We start from the raw sequence: 18,972 nt of genomic DNA, 5'->3' as shown, positions 1-18,972 counted from the left end.
GCCATGGCCCTCGGACGTCCGACCGGGCTGCCCAGCCTGAGAGTGGTCCTGGTGAGCGTAGGCGCTGGCCACGGGCAGAGTCTCACCTTTACTCTTCCTCCAGAAGGAGGACACTTGGTACTTGGCTCACAATTTGTTTGTATTTTATCTATTAGTAGTAGTATTTTTTTTTTCTATTTCTGGGGCTTGAACTCAGAGCCTGGGCACTGACCTTAGGCTTTCTCAAGGCTAGGGCTCTGCCTCCTGTTGGCTCACATTTTGGATTTTTGCACGTTAAGGGGTTGTAATGTAGAAAGAACAAAACGGGAAGGAGTGTTTTAGCAGCAGGAGATTCGTTTGCATTGGTGCAGGAGAGCAGTGCTAAGACCTCTCTCCTGAATGCCAGGTAGCTGCTACACCCCCGCCTGAAAGTTTTAACATTCAAGAAGGAATCTAGACATGTACTAGAAACACTCTGCAGGTTCATATATGTGACCTTGTTTCTGAACAAAAATTAAAACAATGCAGTCAAACTTAGCAACTTAGAAAGCTTTTATGTTTAATATTATTACACTTACATTTCTATCCAGGTGGCATAAAGTGTGAAGTGAGCTCCTTTTCCCCCCATAAACAGCTAATGGCCCCACCAGCCTTTGCTGGGTAAATTTCTTCTCTTGCTCAAGACACCATCTTTATCACCAAGCTAAGTTTCCAGCCATGTGCCAATGGCTCATGCCTGCGATCCCAGCTGATCAGGAGGCTGGGATGGAGGTCTGATGCCACGTAGACACACAGATCTGAGACAGTCTGCAAGGCAGCAGATCAGTGACTTCATTTGTCCACACAACGTGAGACTAGAAACCAGGATGTGAGCATCAAGCAGTGTCTGCACAGAGTACATGCCGTGACGGAGGTCCTTACAGAATCTGAAACCGCCCTTCTCAGTCTGGAGGGGCACGGGGGGGGGGCAGGGCAGGACCTCAGAAATGTCCCACCTACCTTGCCTCACAATTGGAGCAAGGATTTTATAGCTGATCTTTACAGACAGCCCGTCATAGTGCAAACGAGAAAGTCTTTCCCAAACTTCCAACAACGCCTGGCCCAGCACGAAGGTGTGCACACCCCCCAGGATCGTTTTTCACCGCTCCTTTCTCTGTCCAGGGACGGAGACACTGTTTCTTGGTGGGGCTCATTTACCTCCCCAGTCGATTGAGGGACCAGCTCACAGCTCTGTCCCGCTGCCTGCGCCCCAGCAGTGACTTGACAGCTTCCTCCTTTCCCCTGCAGGCTTTGCGGTCTTGGCCTCTGCTTCCCATTACTGGCCGCTGGAAGATGTGGACGGGATCCATGAACTTCAGGACACCACTGGAGGTAGAGCTGGGCGCCGGGAATGCCGCAGGCCGGGGGCTGGGGGCTCTGGCACCAGGGGATTGGGAGAACTATTTGAACCACGCCTCTGCCCAAGAATCCTCTTTTAAATAGAAGTTTTGAACAATTTATCTATTGCTTTTCTATTCTGGTTCCTGTGCAGTGTGTGTGTGTATGTGTGTGCGTGTGTACTCATACATACGCACATATGGAGTTTGAACTCAAGACCTCACGCTTGCTAGGCAAGCACTCTACCACTTGAGCCATGGCGCCATCCTGAGTAATGCACTTATAAGAACCACAGGTGTCTGATTACTGTGCCCTCCCCAGCACGCTGTCACCTCCCGATGGCTGTGGTGTAAAGGGGATCCCCCGAAGCCTCCTTACACTTCTGGAGTGTGGAAGCCCCAGTGTCAGGGCTCTGGTGGCCCTGTTGCTGGCGGAGGGCCTTCTGGGAAGGGCGTGGGGAGCTATCTTCAGTGTGGCTTGCTGGCCTGCCCTCCTCATGCATGGTTGGCCACCACGTACAGCCTTATAGGCAGATATTTTCTCTGAATTCCTGCTTCGGCGGGGTGGGAAACATACTGCAAGTTTCTGATGTGGCCAGTTCAGAGTAAGGAGGCCACTTGCCCTTATCAAGCCTCATTTTTTTCTCCCTGGGTCTTTGTTTTCAAGTTCTTGGGGGCAAGAGGCCTGTCAAGTGGAAATGCATTGTCAAAATCCCACAGCTGACTGCTCAGGATCCAGCAACTAAAACATTACAGGAGTTACTTCAAACAGAGCCTGAATAAACCTATCCAAGCATCTCTCCACCCAGTGGAGCCAGCCAGGAGCTCTTGGCGCTCTGAGCACTTTTGCTTTTATTTTTCATTAAGTCACCAGATGGCAGAAATACAGCAGCTAAGGGGCTGACACTGTGCACGATGCACCGACTCTGGTCAGGCTCCAACAGACCAGTGCTGGTCTGGGGTCCTGGAAGTGGAGAGCTGAGCAGCCTCCTCTGAGGACAGAGCCATGCTTCAGTCAGTGACAGGTCCTCAAGGGAGGGGAAAGGAGCCCCCTGCCGGGGACGACGGTGGCCGGGAGCCATGCCAGCTCTGTGCCGCTGCCTGCGGCTGCACCCTATCTCCCACTTGTCACCCACTTGTCACCATGTCACACAGTCCTTCCATGTGGGGTTTGTGTCTCATCAGTTCTCACCAAATCATAATCACGAGTCCTTTTGTGGTAGCCACTTCACAAGTGGCCAAGTTCAATGTCGTATCTCTCAACCTCGTGTCTGTGTGGGCGTGGAGTCGCTGTGGAACCTTCACCTGGGAGCTGCGGGCAGGACTGGCAGCCACTGTTCCCACCTTGGGAATCGACAGTGCGCTGCAGCTGGCTGGCCCGCGCCGAGGGGTGGAGGGAGCTCGGGGTGAAGGAGTTCTCTCCAAGGCGGGCCGTGTTGAGAGATATGCTGCTTCCATTTGTTTCCCGTGTTTACCGTTGTCTCACTCACGTGCTGTGCTCTCTCTTTTGTTGTCTCACCCAGCGTTACGAGCCCACAACCTCACTGTGCTCCCTTCCCACAATTCTACCTTTGTTTCTACCAATGACTCTGCCTACTCCAATTTCTCTGCAACAGTAGGTGAGCACCATACGTTTGCTTCTGTGTTGTCACGTGGGGATTTCCAGCCAACGCCAGGGCTCATTCGGTCCAGTCCTGTAGGACGCTGCTCCCTTGGCTGGCAGAGGAGGGGCAGCATAGTAGAAGCAGACAGAGCCAGGGTGCAAAGAAGAAGTGTCTGGGCTCAGTGGGGGAGGCGTCGTGGATGGTCAGGCTTCTCTGAGGGGCAGGTGCTCGCCATGTCCCGGCAGATCCCCAGAGCAAACCCACCAAAGATGAGATCTTTTCTGAACAAAGAAAGAGGGGAGAGGAAGCCCTTCTCAAGGAAAATCAAAGTCAATTCAAAATGCCTCATCCAAAACGCGGTCTTTGCCAAACATTTACATCTGCATTTCCTTTGCAGCTGGATTTAAAAACTCATCATATGCTGTGCGACATGTCCCACAGTCGTGATTCAATTACTGTCTTCTTTAATGACACCAGACCCCACAGGGCCCTGCGCTCTCCACGCAGCGCAAGCAGAAGGGACATTCATTTGGTGGCATTTGTTTGGTGGGCATAGGAGGCCAGTTCTGACCACGTAAATGCATTTTCTTCTGCTGTTCCTTCCACGGTGGAGTGTCTGGCTCCCATCATTAATTTCGCCAAGCAAATGGTCTCACTTAGGGGTTTGTACGGCGTGACTCAGTTATGTAACTGCCAGTTAACCATTCAGTGCCGTATAAGCTATAGATCTCCCTGGCAAGGAACAGGGTAAGTTAAGTAATAGTTTCAACCACCTAAGGACCGATGGAGGTCCCCAGTGGTTATCCAGTTACAAAGCTGACCTGGGTGGTGGCGTTGGGTCTGGAGGCCTAGCCGCTCCTGGGCGTCCGCTGTGCCCGAGGCCATGGGAGCAAAGCCTTCCCCTCCCCAGAGGAGCAAGCTGACCTCCACCAACAATAGATGCGGCCACCATTATGGGTTCCACAGGCTTACCTCGTCCCCTCTGGGAACCCCTCCCCTCACTCCATCTCACCATCAGACACACCAGACTTGGAAACCAGACAAAACAATATGTCTGGCTGAGCAGGGCTTTGGAGAGGACTTCTGGCTGGGGGTCCTGCCGTGGGCAGGCCTTCCCGGGGCTATCCCATAAAGCTGTGGTGTCTTCCCGGGTCTAAACACAGGCTCCTGCGGCCAAGTGGAATTAGAACACCCCGGACAGAGCTCAGGAGAATGGGGGGCTTGCCAGGCCTTATGTCTAACCTGCTAAAGGAAATCCCAAAGGAGGGCTGGGGAGGGTCCTGGTAGCGCATGGCACGGTTAGGGTGGTGGGTGCTGCCATTCCTTTTCCCACGGTGGGCTCAACCACGGGCCAAAGGACAGTTCTGTATCATTCCACTGTAACACGTATGACACACTAACAAGACGTCAATAGGACATTCTAATAATTTACCACCTAACACCTAAGCTTATACATTACTTATGATTGCTAATAGTTAAATATTAACGAAGGCTATAATTTTCTAACAGTGCGTGGTATTACGAATGTGTGATTATGAAGACAAGGAGTCTGTGAACCTGACTTGTGTCTCACAGGGCTGCTAACACACACTGCTGTCTCTCCCTCACCCAGATATGGTGGAAGGCAAGGTCAACAAGGGCATTTACCTCAAGGAGGAGAAGGGGGTCACGCTCCTGTACTACGGCAGGTACAAGACATCCTGCATCAGCAACCCAGCTCAGTGCGGCCCTGAGGGTAAGTGCCTGCGGCCTCTACTCCCATGCATTTAGGGTCTGGTAATGGCTGCTCCTCTAGCCAGTGGCAGAGATGAACATAGAGCCCCCATGAATTACAGCAGGAAAACGTCAACTATCAGTTAGATGGAGGGAGGGAGGGAGGGAAAGAGGCGACACAGCAGCTTGAACTCTGACCAGGGTGCTGTCCTGGAGAAGAAGGTTGTAAAGCATTGTGGTACAGAGCTGTGGGACTGAAATATCTCATCTCATCAAGGAGGCGGGGACCCTCCTTCAAGAAGCCACCTCGCTGTGGCATTTGTGGGAAGCAAATTGATGGTGCAGCTGCTGCAGCGTTATTTCTGGCTCTGGCATGTTGATGACCGGTCTGCAGGGTGTGCCTGTTAACCCTCGTGCCGGCTGTACTCTGGCCACAGAGGACAGCTGTATCTGTCCCCACCACGGGCAGAGCCAGTGGTTAGAGAGAGACCATGGACAAAGCGCTCAAGTGGGAAAAGGAAAGCAGAGGCCCACTCGTTGCCTCCCTCCTCCTGGGCAGCGACCCATGCTCCTGGGGTCTGGCTGCACACGTAGCACACCTGGGCAGGGTGAACCTTCCTGGGACTTGGTCTCCTCTGCCATTACCACCAGCTGGAGCTTACAAGTTTTCTTCCTTTAGACAAAATGAAAATGTTTGTTGGTGGAAATGTTCCATACAGCCCTGCTTAAGGTTCTTAGGCTTCTTGGGTATCAGTCGGTCCCAGATGGCAGGTTTATTGTGTCTGGTTCTGGGAAGAGACTTCCAAGGAGAGCAGACAAATGTGGGAGGCTGCATTTCAGATTTGCCAGGCCCGTGTGGAGCAGCTTTGAGATCAGCACCTGGGTTGGGCATGCGGCAAACAGGTCTTGAGCTCCTTCCCAGTACAAGAAGCCCTGGGGACACACCAGGCTTCTGGAGATTCGAAACAACCTGGGCTCGGGGCAGCAGCCTGGCCACAGGAGAGCCTCAGCTCTGGGAGGTGGAACCTTTTCACATGGCTTCCTCTAGCCTCCACGGAAGCAGCTGCTCTGGGGAACGGGGTCTCCGTGGCTCAGGTTCTCTTTCCCAGGTCCTGGGAGTTTGTGGCTGGTGCTTTCCTCAATGATGGATCCAGAGGGAGCCTGCGGCGGGGTCTGAGGGAAGCATGGGTCTGGGAGCTCAAAGCTTCCGGACAAATGCTCCTGTATCCCAAGGTGGTGAGGGCTTGGGAGTGGATTCTGGCCAAGCTCGTGTTTGTCTTGGGAGCCTTGGAGTTAACATCTTAAATTAGCTGCCACAAAAATCGAAAAGTGGGAAACGCTTCAGTGCTTCCATTTTGAGGTCCCTGGACACTCGCAGTTCTTTCTGACATGGGGCTCCACTGTGTCTGGAAGGGCTCAGCCCCCTCGGGCTCCTCTCTTGAGTGGTGACTCCTGGTCCTGTGTGGAGGGCTCAGCCCCCTCTGTCTCCTCTCTGGAGTGGTGACTCCTGGTCCTGTGTGGAGGGCTCAGTCCCTGGGGCTCCTCCCTTGAGTGGTGACTCCTGGTCCTGTGTGGAGGGCTCAGCCCCTGGGGCTCCTCTCTTGAGTGGTGACTCCTGGTCCTGTGTGGAGGGCTCAGTCCCTGGGGCTCCTCTCTTGAGTGGTGACTCCTGGGCCTGTGTGGAGGGCTCAGTCCCTGGGGCTCCTCTCTTGAGTGGTGACTCCTGGTCCTGTGTGGAGGGCTCAGCCCCTGGGGCTCCTCTCTGGAGTGGTGACTCCTGGTCCTGTGTGGAGGGCTCAGTCCCTGGGGCTCCTCCCTTGAGTGGTGACTCCTGGTCCTGTGTGGAGGGCTCAGCCCCTGGGGCTCCTCTCTTGAGTGGTGACTCCTGGGCCTGTGTGGAGGGCTCAGCCCCTGGGGCTCCTCTCTTGAGTGGTGATTCCTGGTCCTGTGTGGAGGGCTCAGCCCCTGGGGCTCCTCTCTTGAGTGGTGACTCCTGGTCCTGTGTGGAGGGCTCAGCCCCTGGGGCTCCTCTCTGGAGTGGTGACTCCTGGTCCTGTGTGGAGGGCTCAGCCCCCTCTGTCTCCTCTCTTGAGTGGTGACTCCTGGTCCTGTGTGGAGGGCTCAGTCCCTGGGGCTCCTCCCTTGAGTGGTGACTCCTGGTCCTGTGTGGAGGGCTCAGCCCCCTCTGTCTCCTCTCTTGAGTGGTGACTCCTGGTCCTGTGTGGAGGGCTCAGCCCCTGGGGCTCCTCTCTTGAGTGGTGACTCCTGGTCCTGTGTGGAGGGCTCAGCCCCTGGGGCTCCTCTCTGGAGTGGTGACTCCTGGTCCTGTGTGGAGGGCTCAGCCCCCTCTGTCTCCTCTCTTGAGTGGTGACTCCTGGTCCTGTGTGGAGGGCTCAGCCCCCTCTGTCTCCTCTCTTGAGTGGTGACTCCTGGTCCTGTGTGGAGGGCTCAGCCCCTGGGGCTCCTCTCTTGAGTGGTGACTCCTGGTCCTGTGTGGAGGGCTCAGCCCCTGGGGCTCCTCTCTTGAGTGGTGACTCCTGGTCTTGTGTGGAGGGCTCAGCCCCTGGGGCTCCTCTCTTGAGTGGTGACTCCTGGGCCTGTGTGGAGGGCTCAGTCCCTGGGGCTCCTCTCTTGAGTGGTGACTCCTGGTCCTGTGTGGAGGGCTCAGCCCCTGGGGCTCCTCTCTGGAGTGGTGACTCCTGGTCCTGTGTGGAGGGCTCAGTCCCTGGGGCTCCTCCCTTGAGTGGTGACTCCTGGTCCTGTGTGGAGGGCTCAGCCCCTGGGGCTCCTCTCTTGAGTGGTGACTCCTGGGCCTGTGTGGAGGGCTCAGCCCCTGGGGCTCCTCTCTTGAGTGGTGATTCCTGGTCCTGTGTGGAGGGCTCAGCCCCTGGGGCTCCTCTCTTGAGTGGTGACTCCTGGTCCTGTGTGGAGGGCTCAGCCCCTGGGGCTCCTCTCTGGAGTGGTGACTCCTGGTCCTGTGTGGAGGGCTCAGCCCCCTCTGTCTCCTCTCTTGAGTGGTGACTCCTGGTCCTGTGTGGAGGGCTCAGTCCCTGGGGCTCCTCCCTTGAGTGGTGACTCCTGGTCCTGTGTGGAGGGCTCAGCCCCCTCTGTCTCCTCTCTTGAGTGGTGACTCCTGGTCCTGTGTGGAGGGCTCAGCCCCTGGGGCTCCTCTCTTGAGTGGTGACTCCTGGTCCTGTGTGGAGGGCTCAGCCCCTGGGGCTCCTCTCTGGAGTGGTGACTCCTGGTCCTGTGTGGAGGGCTCAGCCCCCTCTGTCTCCTCTCTTGAGTGGTGACTCCTGGTCCTGTGTGGAGGGCTCAGCCCCCTCTGTCTCCTCTCTTGAGTGGTGACTCCTGGTCCTGTGTGGAGGGCTCAGCCCCTGGGGCTCCTCTCTTGAGTGGTGACTCCTGGTCCTGTGTGGAGGGCTCAGCCCCTGGGGCTCCTCTCTGGAGTGGTGACTCCTGGTCCTGTGTGGAGGGCTCAGCCCCTGGGGCTCCTCTCTGGAGTGGTGACTCCCGGGCCTGTGTGGCTCAGCTCTCAGGGGTCTGGTGTTTTGCTCCGTCGGGCTAGACCGTGCTCCCCCATCTCGCTCCCGCAGTCTCTGTGCAGGAGGGCCGGGCCCCACTTCAGGCTTAGCTGGGCGCCTCCGGGTCCCTTCCCCGTCCTCCCCGGGCCCCTGGCGTCCTCTGCCTGTAAGCACGGGGTGTTCGTGGTCAAGGCTGGGGGGCCCGGGTCGGGGAAGGGGCCTGCGGCCGGAGGGGGAGCGGAGGTCCCGGCGCCCGCGGCCCCGTGCAGCGGGCGAGGGTCAGGGGCGGAGGGGGCTCTGGAGGGCGCCGGAAGGTCACAGGAGCCGCGAGGGCCGGGCAGCGCTGGGCGCTGGGAGGGGCGGGGCGAGGGCGAGGCCAGGGGCGCGAGGGCCGCCGGTCCCCGCCCAGACCGCGGCTTCGCCACTGCGCATGCCCACGCGTCTCGCCCTTTTTCCCAGGCACGTGCTGCGCCGGCGCGTGCGTGCGTGCGTGCGTGCACGTGCCCTGGCCCCGCCCTCCTTGCCCCACTCGGAGCCCGAAGGTGGGGAGTCCGTGTCCTCTCCGCGCGCTGGGCCCCCTGGCGCCCGCCCCGCCGGGCCTTTCTCGCTCTATCCCGACCCGGCACGGCGTCGCGCTGGGCCCCCGCGGGCCCCCTGCCCGGGCCCGCCTCCCCTCGCTGGGCTCCGCGGCCTGGCGGGGGGCGGAGGGCGCCCGCGGAGGACCGGCGTTCTGTCCTCCGTTCTGCCCCTGCGGGAGCGCGCGGCCCTGCACAGCGGCCTGCCTCGGGTCCCGGATCCGCCCGCCCGCCCCCGGGTGAGCCCCCCACCCACCGCCCCCGGTGAGCCCGCCCCCGGGTGAGCCCCCCACCCACCGCCCCCGGTGAGCCCGCCAGGCCGCGGCCCCGCGTCTCCCGAGTCCCGGCACCGTGGAGTTCTTCTTTCTCCCCCTTCCGCGTGGACCTGGATTCACTCGAGGACGACGCGCGGGTGCCGAGCCAGGCTCCCCACGGCTCCCCTCCGTGCTGGTCACACCTGAGCCCTCGCAGGGCCTCCAGCTTGCGGGCAGAGCCAGCTAAGACGCACCCGGACGGCGCCACCGCCTGCCCTGACGTCCCAACACGACACCCCACCGGGCTTAGAGAGTGTTCTCATTTATTTACTGATTTATTGTGGTGCAGGGGGTGTGAACCCGCCTGGGCGCTGTCCGCGAGCTCTGCGGCCCAAGACCACCACCCTGCCCCTGGGCCTGGCCTGGGCACTGTCCCCGAGCTCTGCGGCCAAGACTACCACCCTGCCCCTGGGCCTGGGCCTGGGCGCCGTCCCCGAGCTCTGCGGCCCAAGACCACCACCCTGCCCCTGGGCCTGGCCTGGGCACTGTCCCCGAGCTCTGCGGCCAAGACTACCACCCTGCCCCTGGGCCTGGGCCTGGGCGCCGTCCCCGAGCTCTGCGGCCCAAGACCACCACCCTGCCCCTGGGCCTGGGCCTGGGCGCTGTCCCCGAGCTCTGTGGCCAAGACTACCACCCTGCCCCAGGGGCCACCGCACCACTTCCTGTTTCCTAGCGGTTCATTGGAGATAAGAGTCTCAGGTCCTTTTGTGCCCAGGCTGGCTTTGAACCTTGATTCTCAGATCTCAGCCTCCTGAGTAGCGAGGATGACAAACATGAGCCACTGTGTCCAGCCAAGATTTATTCTTATTACCTAATCTTTACCTACCACTATTGAACTTTTTATTTTTTCCTGGGAAGAGTCATATGGCCAGGACAGGGTCGTTCTGAATTGAATAAGAGGAATTTTGAAATGCAGCAACATTTTTGGGAAAAGAAAACTGACTTCTGTGAATCCTATTGGGATTACATTTCACAACAAAAATTTCACAACTCACCACATGTGCCTTCCTATGAAATCAGTTGTGTCTGAGCATAGAGAGGCAGGCGGGTCGTCAGGGTGCACGCTGACCTCTGTAACACAGAGGACAAGGAGGAGGCCTGGCCCCCGTCCTGAGAGGATGAGGGCAGCCTGCGGGACAGGAGGGCGCCATCCCTCGGGAAGGCACAGGTCAGGTAGCCCTCCAGAGGGTTCAGCTGTCCTCAGCAGCCAGCAGAATGCCCCGTGGGAAGCTCGCACAGTCCAGGACCAAGGTTTGTGGTGTGAGTTTCTATGTTTTTGTGTTTCTGGTTGTGGCACTAAGGTTTGAACTCAGGGTCTCATACCCCCTTTTCCACTGTCCCACTTGAGCCATGCCCCTAGTCCTACTTTGAAAATCAAATTTCCTTTGCAGTTGATGCAGAGAGATTGTGCATAATCACAGGTCGTGTGTGTGTGTGTGTGTGTGTGTGTGTGTGTGTGTTTGTGGGCGGACCAGACCAGCTCTGTGCGTTACCCAGACTGCCTCTACTTCTTGGTGGTGGAGGTGGTGGTGGTGGGAACATTCAACATGTTGAGATTCCTTTTTGCTCTTCAGATCGTTAATAAAGGTGATGCACAGAGGGGTGACATTACATAAGTGAGGTAATAAGTCATTTCTTTTTGGACAATGTCAGGCTTCCCTTGCTCTCTTTCATTTCTATATGAGACAGTAGAATCAGAAGTTCCAAGCCAGGGTTCTAGAAGTTGTGCCAGGGTTTCCATGTTTATATTAATTATGCTGGGGCTTTGACCACACAGAGGTGCCCCAGGACATTGGAAAGTCTTGGGACAAATACGTCCACTCAGAGGCACTGCAGTGAAGATAGGTATCTGTGAGACAGCAGTTTAGACACCAGGGACAGGTGCCTTCTCCTGACTCAGTGATCTTCTATGTATAGCTAGGTTCTGGGGTGATCACCTCTCCTCTCTCCCTCTTTCCCCTCAGTGCCCTCCCCATCCTGACTGCTCTGTTGGTTCTTGGCCAGGAGTCCTTTGTGGTCACTGACATCCCAGCACTTTAGTGCCAGACCTGGGGCCAGAGGGCTGCATAATGCACAACACATGTATGCATACACATGTGATACATACAGAGACGTGTACACACACATGCATGCAATACACAAGTGCTCACATATGTGTAGCACACACATGTATATATATAGCATAGGCATGTAACTGTACCCAGTACACACATGCACAAGAGTATGCATACATTATACAAGTATACATGTACATGTAATACACATGTGTACCTACACACAGTGTGCACTGTTTTCTTTCATACAGGGAAGGGGAGGTGGGAAGCAGAGTATAGATAAGTGGTTAGAGATGCACAGGGTAAGGACAAGCCCTCACTCTAACAGGCCTGAGCTCTGTGGCCCTGAGTGAGAGTTTGGCGCCAGACTTGGGAGGCTGGCTTTGTGCGGCTCCATGTCTGGGACAGAAGGGCAGGTCCGCCTGGATCTGTTTGTTACACTAATGTTGTAGCAGGGACTGCTTAGTCCACAAGGCATACCACCTCACCCAGCATGAGCCTGGGGGTCAGACTTAGGAAGAATCTACGGACGAGATCTGCAAAAAATGTTTGCTGCCAGGCTCCGTGAGCGCCAAGGGCGTCACAGACTTCAAAAGCGCAGTTCTCCCGTGAGACGAACCTTGCTCCTGGGAGCTTAGTTTAAAGATAGATAATTTGAGATGCGCAAAAAACAGCTTTACTTTCTGCTTGAAATATTCTTTCAAAAGTTTGAAGAGAACCTTACCACTCAGCAGTGGGGGTTTAAAATCCGTGAACCCTGCTAGAATGCAGCTGTGGAGACACAAAAATGAGTGTAGATGCATATTTATGGACATGGAAGGAAGTTCACGGAGCACTAACAATTTTCTTCAAATGATGTTTATAAAGCCATACATACAAGGTGGTTCCTTGTAAAATACGCTCGCAGAAGAGGTTTGGGTGGGAGGGGACAGCAGGAGGAAGGAGGCTACAGTGCAGATCTTTTGTGAACTTGGGCTCCTAACCTTGGTCAGTCACTGGACAGGCCCTGATTTCTTCGCCTGTGCCAGGCACTGAGTGAGCCCTTGGCACACAGGAGCCTGCATCCCTGCGCGCACTTCTCTTCTGAGTGGCTTGTCCATCCTTCTGCTTCCTTACCTGCCCCTTTCTTTCCTCAGGGGTCACATTTTCCTTTTTCTGGAAGACACAAGGAGAGCAGTCCAGACCAGTGCCCTCTGCCTATGGGGGACAGGTCATCTCTGACGGCTTCAAAGTCTGCTCCAGTGGTGGCAAAGGCTCTGTGGAGCTGTACACGCGTGACAACTCTATGACATGGGAGGCTACCTTCAGCCCACCAGGTGAGTGGCGTCTCCCACCCAGCGCTTCTGCTCCTGCCGTGGCAGTGGGACATGGTGGAGCCTGTGGGGCACACGAACAAGAAGCTTTTGCCGGGGGGTTCAGAGCTGAGCCAGGCAATCCTGGCTGAGCTCAGTGCGCGCATTCATCCCTGCATTGTGGAGTGGAGATGAGAAGGGACGCTGCATGCAGAGAGCAATTGGAAAACCAGAGTTGAGGCCTCGGCCCAAACCCCAGTGCTTGCTAGTGTCAGGCCGCACCCACATATGGCAAATAAAGAACAGAGAAAAGAGGACAGCGCAGGAAGAGGCAGCATACCCGTGTCAGCCACTGCCCCCGTACAGACAAGCACTTGAGGCTTTCCTAGAAGAACTGGGCCTGCGAGAAAGGTGTGGGTAGAAGTGGGCCCCGGCCTCAGGTGAAACAGTGGCTGTGGTTCCTCCTCATCTTGGCATTGGGTAAAGATGTTATCCATGAGTCCTGGAACTTGATAGATTCTAAGTGATTGCAAGCGAGGCAGACTCAGACCAAAGGACACTTACCAAGTGGAGACAGAGATGCTAAGCTCTGGGCCCATGGAAGAGTTAGTGTTTTTCCGAAGAAAGAAAAACTAAAACTAAAAGCAGTACCTATTGTAGTAATGTTAAGTTCCGCTTCCTCACACCCTTTCCCGTTTCTCTTTGTGCTCCTCACCCCTCAGCTAAGGTTATAGAACATTGGAGAAGAGAAGGACCAGAAGTCAGTGAAGAAAAAGAGGGTTTAAGTTATCGGGTGGAAGAAACACGGAGGACCAGGGGTCTAGTGATGATGATGAGGAGGAGGAGAACACTGAGGACCAGGGGTCTAGTGATGATGATGATGAGGAGGAGGACACTGAGGACCAGGGGTCTAGTGATGATGATGAGGAGGAGGACACTGAGGACCAGGGGTCTAGTGATGATGATGATGATGATGAGGACACTGAGGACCAGGGGTCTAGTGATGATGATGAGGAGGAGGAGGACACTGAGGACCAGGGGTCTAGTGATGATGATGATGAGGAGGAGGACACTGAGGACCAGGGGTCTAGTGATGATGATGAGGACACTGAGGACCAGGGATCTAGTGATGATGATGAGGACACTGAGGACCAGGGATCTAGTGATGATGATGAGGAGGACACTGAGGACCAGGGGTCTAGTGATGATGATGAGGAGGAGGACACTGAGGACCAGGGGTCTAGTGATGATGAGGAGGAGGACACTGAGGACCAGGGGTCTAGTGATGATGATGAGGAGGACACTGAGGACCAGGGGTCTAGTGATGATGATGAGGAGGAGGACACTGAGGACCAGGGGTCTAGTGATGATGATGATGATGATGAGGACACTGAGGACCAGGGGTCTAGTGATGATGATGATGATGATGAGGACACTGAGGACCAGGGGTCTAGTGATGATGATGAGGAGGAGGACACTGAGGACCAGGGGTCTAGTGATGATGATGAGGAGGAGGAGGACACTGAGGACCAGGGGTCTAGTGATGATGATGAGGACACTGAGGACCAGGGATCTAGTGATGATGATGAGGAGGACACTGAGGACCAGGGGTCTAGTGATGATGATGAGGAGGACACTGAGGACCAGGGGTCTAGTGATGATGATGAGGAGGAGGACACTGAGGACCAGGGGTCTAGTGATGATGATGATGATGATGAGGACACTGAGGACCAGGGGTCTAGTGATGATGATGATGAGGAGGAGGACACTGAGGACCAGGGGTCTAGTGATGATGATGAGGAGGAGGACACTGAGGACCAGGGGTCTAGTGATGATGATGATGATGATGAGGACACTGAGGACCAGGGGTCTAGTGATGATGATGAGGAGGAGGAGGACACTGAGGACCAGGGGTCTAGTGATGAGGAGGACGACACTGAGGACCAGGGGTCTAGTGATGATGATGATGAGGACACTGAGGACCAGGGGTCTAGTGATGATGATGATGAGGAGGAGGAGGACACTGAGGACCAGGGGTCTAGTGATGATGATGAGGAGGAGGACACTGAGGACCAGGGGTCTAGTGATGATGATGAGGAGGAGGACACTGAGGACCAGGGGTCTAGTGATGATGATGAGGAGGAGGAGGAGGACACTGAGGACCAGGGGTCTAGTGATGATGATGAGGAGGAGGACACTGAAGACCAGGGGTCTAGTGATGATGATGAGGAGGAGGACACTGAGGACCAGGGGTCTAGTGATGATGATGAGGAGGAGGACACTGAGGACCAGGGGTCTAGCGATGATGATGATGATGTGTTGCTCCTCTTGGGGCAGCAACACAGGAACGGGGAGGGACACACAGGGCCAGCCTGTAGTCCCCCGGGAGCCGAGCGAGATGGTAAGTGTCGAAGACCCAGCCCTCCCCCAATCACCGGGGAAGAAAAAACCACGCTGAGTCAGAAGCAGTGTTAACCATGAAAGCGCATCAGATCTCTCTGCTGATCTCTGCTGATCTCTGATTCTCTCTGATGCTCTCCTGCTTTATTCCGTCAGACAATTAGTTATATACTGTTAGGGTAGGAGAAGGTGGGCACTGGGAAGCTAGCCAATAGGAAGAGGGCCTCTGTGTTACCACTAAGGGTCTGGGTGGGCTTTCAGGTAGTGGGCAGGATAGGTGTAGGAAAGCGCGCGAGACTTGAGCTGCTGCGGGACCCGCGAAACTGCGGGGGGTTCAATCGAGTCACGTACACAGAGATGCCTTAAGAGAGGTATGCAAACGACCGAATGCCTAGACAAAGCCCTTTAATTGTAGCTGAGCCAGAATCAAGCTTCAGAGATGGAGGCTAGGCCCCAACAATGATGATGTGGACACTGAGGACAAGGGGTCTAGTGATGATGATGAGGAGGAGGACACTGAGGACCAGGGGTCTAGTGATGATGAGGAGGAGGAGGAGGACACTGAGGACAAGGGGTCTAGTGATGATGATGAGGAGGAGGACACTGAGGACCAGGGGTCTAGTGATGGTGATGATGAGGAGGTGGACACTGAGGACCAGGGGTCTAGTGATGATGAGGAGGAGGACACTGAGGACCAGGGGTCTAGTGATGATGAGGAGGAGGAGGAGGACACTGAGGACCAGGGTCTAGTGATGATGATGAGGAGGAGGAGGACACTGAGGACCAGGGTCTAGTGATGATGATGAGGAGGAGGAGGACACTGAGGACCAGGGGTCTAGTGATGATGAGAAGGAGGAGGAGGACACTGAGGACCAGGGGTCTAGTGATGATGATGATGATGAGGACACTGAGGACCAGGGGTCTAGTGATGATGAGGAGGAGGAGGCGGACACTGAGGACCAGGGGTCTACAAATGAGGATGACATTAAGGAGAGGGTGGAAACCAAAGGAGGCCATGGAATGTCCACCGTGGACTTTGAGAAGGCCTAGACTTGGCCTTGGGAGTCAGGTGGCAGGCCAGGAGGACGCTGAAGATGGAGGCCTGGGTAGCAAAGGGTTATCTCTGAAGGATTTGGAGGAATCTATCTCTGGTTCATTTGAGGGAGGCTCTGAGCTCATTTGCGAAACGGATTAGGCCCAGATCCCATCTCTGCCTTGCAGGCTGTGTACCTGGGCGCTTTCCACTCTACACTTGGTCCTGTCATTTGCAGTTGAGGATCGGGAGGTGTTGGCTGTGCTCAGGCCAGGCCGGTACCTCTGCTCCCTACACATACTTCAATTTGCCCTCTTGCATCCCCGAGGCTGCCTGCCCTCCTCCTTCTGCCATCCATAGAAGGTTTGGAATCTTCCTGCTTGCTGTCAGAGTTTTATATGTAACAGCCTCTTCCCTGTTCATCGGGGCACTGGTCGTGTAAGGCACCTGGAAGGCTCTTTGGACTTCAACATCTGTTAAGGTTCATTCTGTTTTTCGCCCAGGGAAGTGGAGATCCTTTGTAAACATCTCTGCGGGGACTATGTTCTTCATTTGTACATTGGAGGAGCTTGTTCTTCTCACTTTCAGATCCAGAGCAACGATACTGTGGGCCTGTTTAGGATCCAGGTGTCCTCCAGAGCCTCAAAATTATTTTAGACCATTGCACAGTCGTGGTCATCTTCAGTGGCTGGCTGGCGGGGTGCTCTGTGTGTTTTTAGAAGGGCTATCCTGTTTCTCCAGCAGCAAGCCCGTCAGGACATCTTACAGAGCTTATATACAAAGGGGTCCCTTAGAATGGTGCCAGATCTCAGCTGGCCTAGCCCCCTGCACTTGCCTGGATGGCTCTGGGAATACATTCTGCACCATAGCTGAGACCAGTATCTTAGGCCATGGACCCAGTGAGGTCCTCCGATGTTCTGTGATTGCCTAAGCAGCACTAAAAAATATTCCGGCTGGGTTTCAACCATGAATTACAATTTCATTTTAGCATGGAGGCTTTCCAGTTTTGCTTGGAAATAAGAAGATCGGCAGGGCATGGACTTGACCTCAGGTGTGCGTGGTGGGTGCAGGTCTCCAGCCAGCATCATACCTGGTCCTCCAGGAGGTGGCTTCCCTTCAGCTTTTCCCTGCTGCAGCTGTCCGGCTTGGTCAGCACAGCTGGGTGGTGTGCTGTCATGGTTCCTGCATAGCTTTCCATTCACAGGAAAGCTGAGTGCCAGGAACAGAGACCCAAGGGCCTCCACCACTGCCCGGCCAGTCCTCACACTTCATGGTCACCCAGAGTCTGCAGTTGCTTTGGGTCCACTCCTGTGACCCTTGACTTAGACTTTGTGTGTAGTCCTGTGTCCCCATGCCACGCTCCGTTTTTGTTGTTGTCAATTTATTCAGGTCCTCTAAATAGTCACATATCATCTGTAAACAATTTATCGTATCTTTCTCACCGTGTGCCCACTTGTTTCCCTCTTTTTTTTTTGCTATCCTGCATTAGCCAAGGCTGGCAATAGGAAGTTGAACGAAGCTTGAGGGAGTGCCCTTGCCTTGTTCCTGACAATATTGTTGTGCTGCTGTTGTTGTTCAACTGAGTTCATGCTCTGAGCGACTGAAGTTTTTTGTGTAGCCTCAGAAAAATATTCTATCACCTTTGCTTGTCAGCATTTAGATTTGTGAATCCTGTGTGAAAATTCAGGGATGGAAGCAAAAGGGCTCTTAGAACGGATGAAAATTGGGTCTCTGCTAGGCCCTGCATTAAGTTACCAGTCATCCTGAGAGAGAGGGTTGTATTTAGGACAGAGGTACACCGGGGTGCCCTTTCCGATGGCTCTCACGAGGCGTCCCACTCTTTTCCAGGTCCCTACTGGACTCATGTCCTGTTTACGTGGAAGTCCAAGGAGGGACTGAAAGTCTATGTCAATGGCACCCTGAGCACCTCTGACCCACGTGGCCGGGTGTCTCACGCGTATGGCGAGCCCCACCTCAACCTGGTGATTGGGTCTGAGCAGGACCGCAGCAAGCGATATGAGAACGGAGCTTTCGACGAGTTCATCATCTGGGAACGGGCCCTGACTCCAGATGAGATTGAGATGTACTTCACAGCTGCCATTGGTCAGTGAGTGGGAGGGCTGGGGTGGGGTGAGGACTGTCCTGGAGGGGGCCTCTCCTCCCAGCATCCCTCCCTCCCAGTCTCCTGTCACAGCCACTGCAGGTGTGAGCTGTATCCTAATGAGCCTGATAAATACAGTCATTTTCCAGAACACCTGTTCCCTAAGATAAATGAGTCAACAATTCACCAGAGACACACTGCAATTAATACTCTCCTGAGCCCTGTAGAACCTCCAGGTGTGTGTGAGATGGATGGTTTCAGAAGGCTTGGTGTAGTAAACGCGGGCGCAGTAGGGCATTTGGCTCACAAACCTCTCCTGTGCCATTTTCCCTCATGGGCCCTATGAACCCCAAAGATGCCCTCCCAGGATGGTACAGAGCAGGGGCTGTGCACAGGTGGATAAATGTCCAAAACTTTACTTTGGTAAACATAGCACTTTTTAAAGTTTGTGGTAAATTTATATCCCATCAACTTAACCATTTGAAAGCGAGCAATTTAGTGTCATTTAGTAAAGTCAATGTGTAATGTATATACCCTCATCTAGTTTCAAAACACTGGACTCCTAAAGGAAAGCCTGTGCCTCTTTGGCAGCCACCTGCCCTTTCCCCCTTCCAGCCTCTGGCAGCCACATATCTGTCTGTCCGCTTCATGGTCTGCCCATTCTGTAGATTCCATACAGATGGAGTTGTGTAGTATGTGACTCTCCATGCCTTTATCTCTCCATTCACAGCTTTCTCCTCTGTAAAATGGACAGACAATACTGTTTCCCCTCTCGTGGGGGTATTGACAAGGAAAGCTTGGCAAGGTGCAGGCCGTCTACCATGCATGGAACACGGCATGTTGGCAGAGAGCCTTTGATGCTTTTAAAATTAATGTGCATTCCACTTCTCTGTTTACACACGGAACAGTATGGCAGGACATGGCAGTCACCATGTGGGGCCCTCACACAGCTCATGTCTGCTGCCTTGGCACCCAGGGGAAGTCAGGGCCCATGTCTCCGAGCCTGA

General features: G+C 55.0%; 1 protein-coding gene across 2 annotated transcripts in view; it reads left to right on the top strand.

Moving 5' to 3' along the window:
* Adgrd1 (adhesion G protein-coupled receptor D1) overlaps window positions 1–18,972 on the top strand; it is an 80,332-nt gene that overhangs the window by 6,514 nt on the left and 54,846 nt on the right. The window contains exons 3-7 of one of the 2 annotated variants that reach the window (XM_090320668.1): window positions 1,267–1,350; window positions 2,879–2,974; window positions 4,572–4,694; window positions 12,276–12,455; window positions 17,713–17,967. In XM_090320668.1, the coding sequence (XP_090176794.1) occupies window positions 1,267–1,350; window positions 2,879–2,974; window positions 4,572–4,694; window positions 12,276–12,455; window positions 17,713–17,967 (738 nt within the window). The remainder of the gene's footprint in view (window positions 1–1,266; window positions 1,351–2,878; window positions 2,975–4,571; window positions 4,695–12,275; window positions 12,456–17,712; window positions 17,968–18,972) is intronic. The other variant, XM_090320667.1, reaches the window with a different exon arrangement.

Source organism: Megascapheus bottae, chromosome 28 (genome assembly GCF_031878675.1).
Source record: "Megascapheus bottae isolate mThoBot1 chromosome 28, mThoBot2.hap1, whole genome shotgun sequence".
NCBI lineage: Eukaryota > Metazoa > Chordata > Mammalia > Rodentia > Geomyidae > Megascapheus > Megascapheus bottae.
Note: the sequence above shows the minus strand (reverse complement) of the source record. Positions and strands in the feature narration are given on the sequence as shown.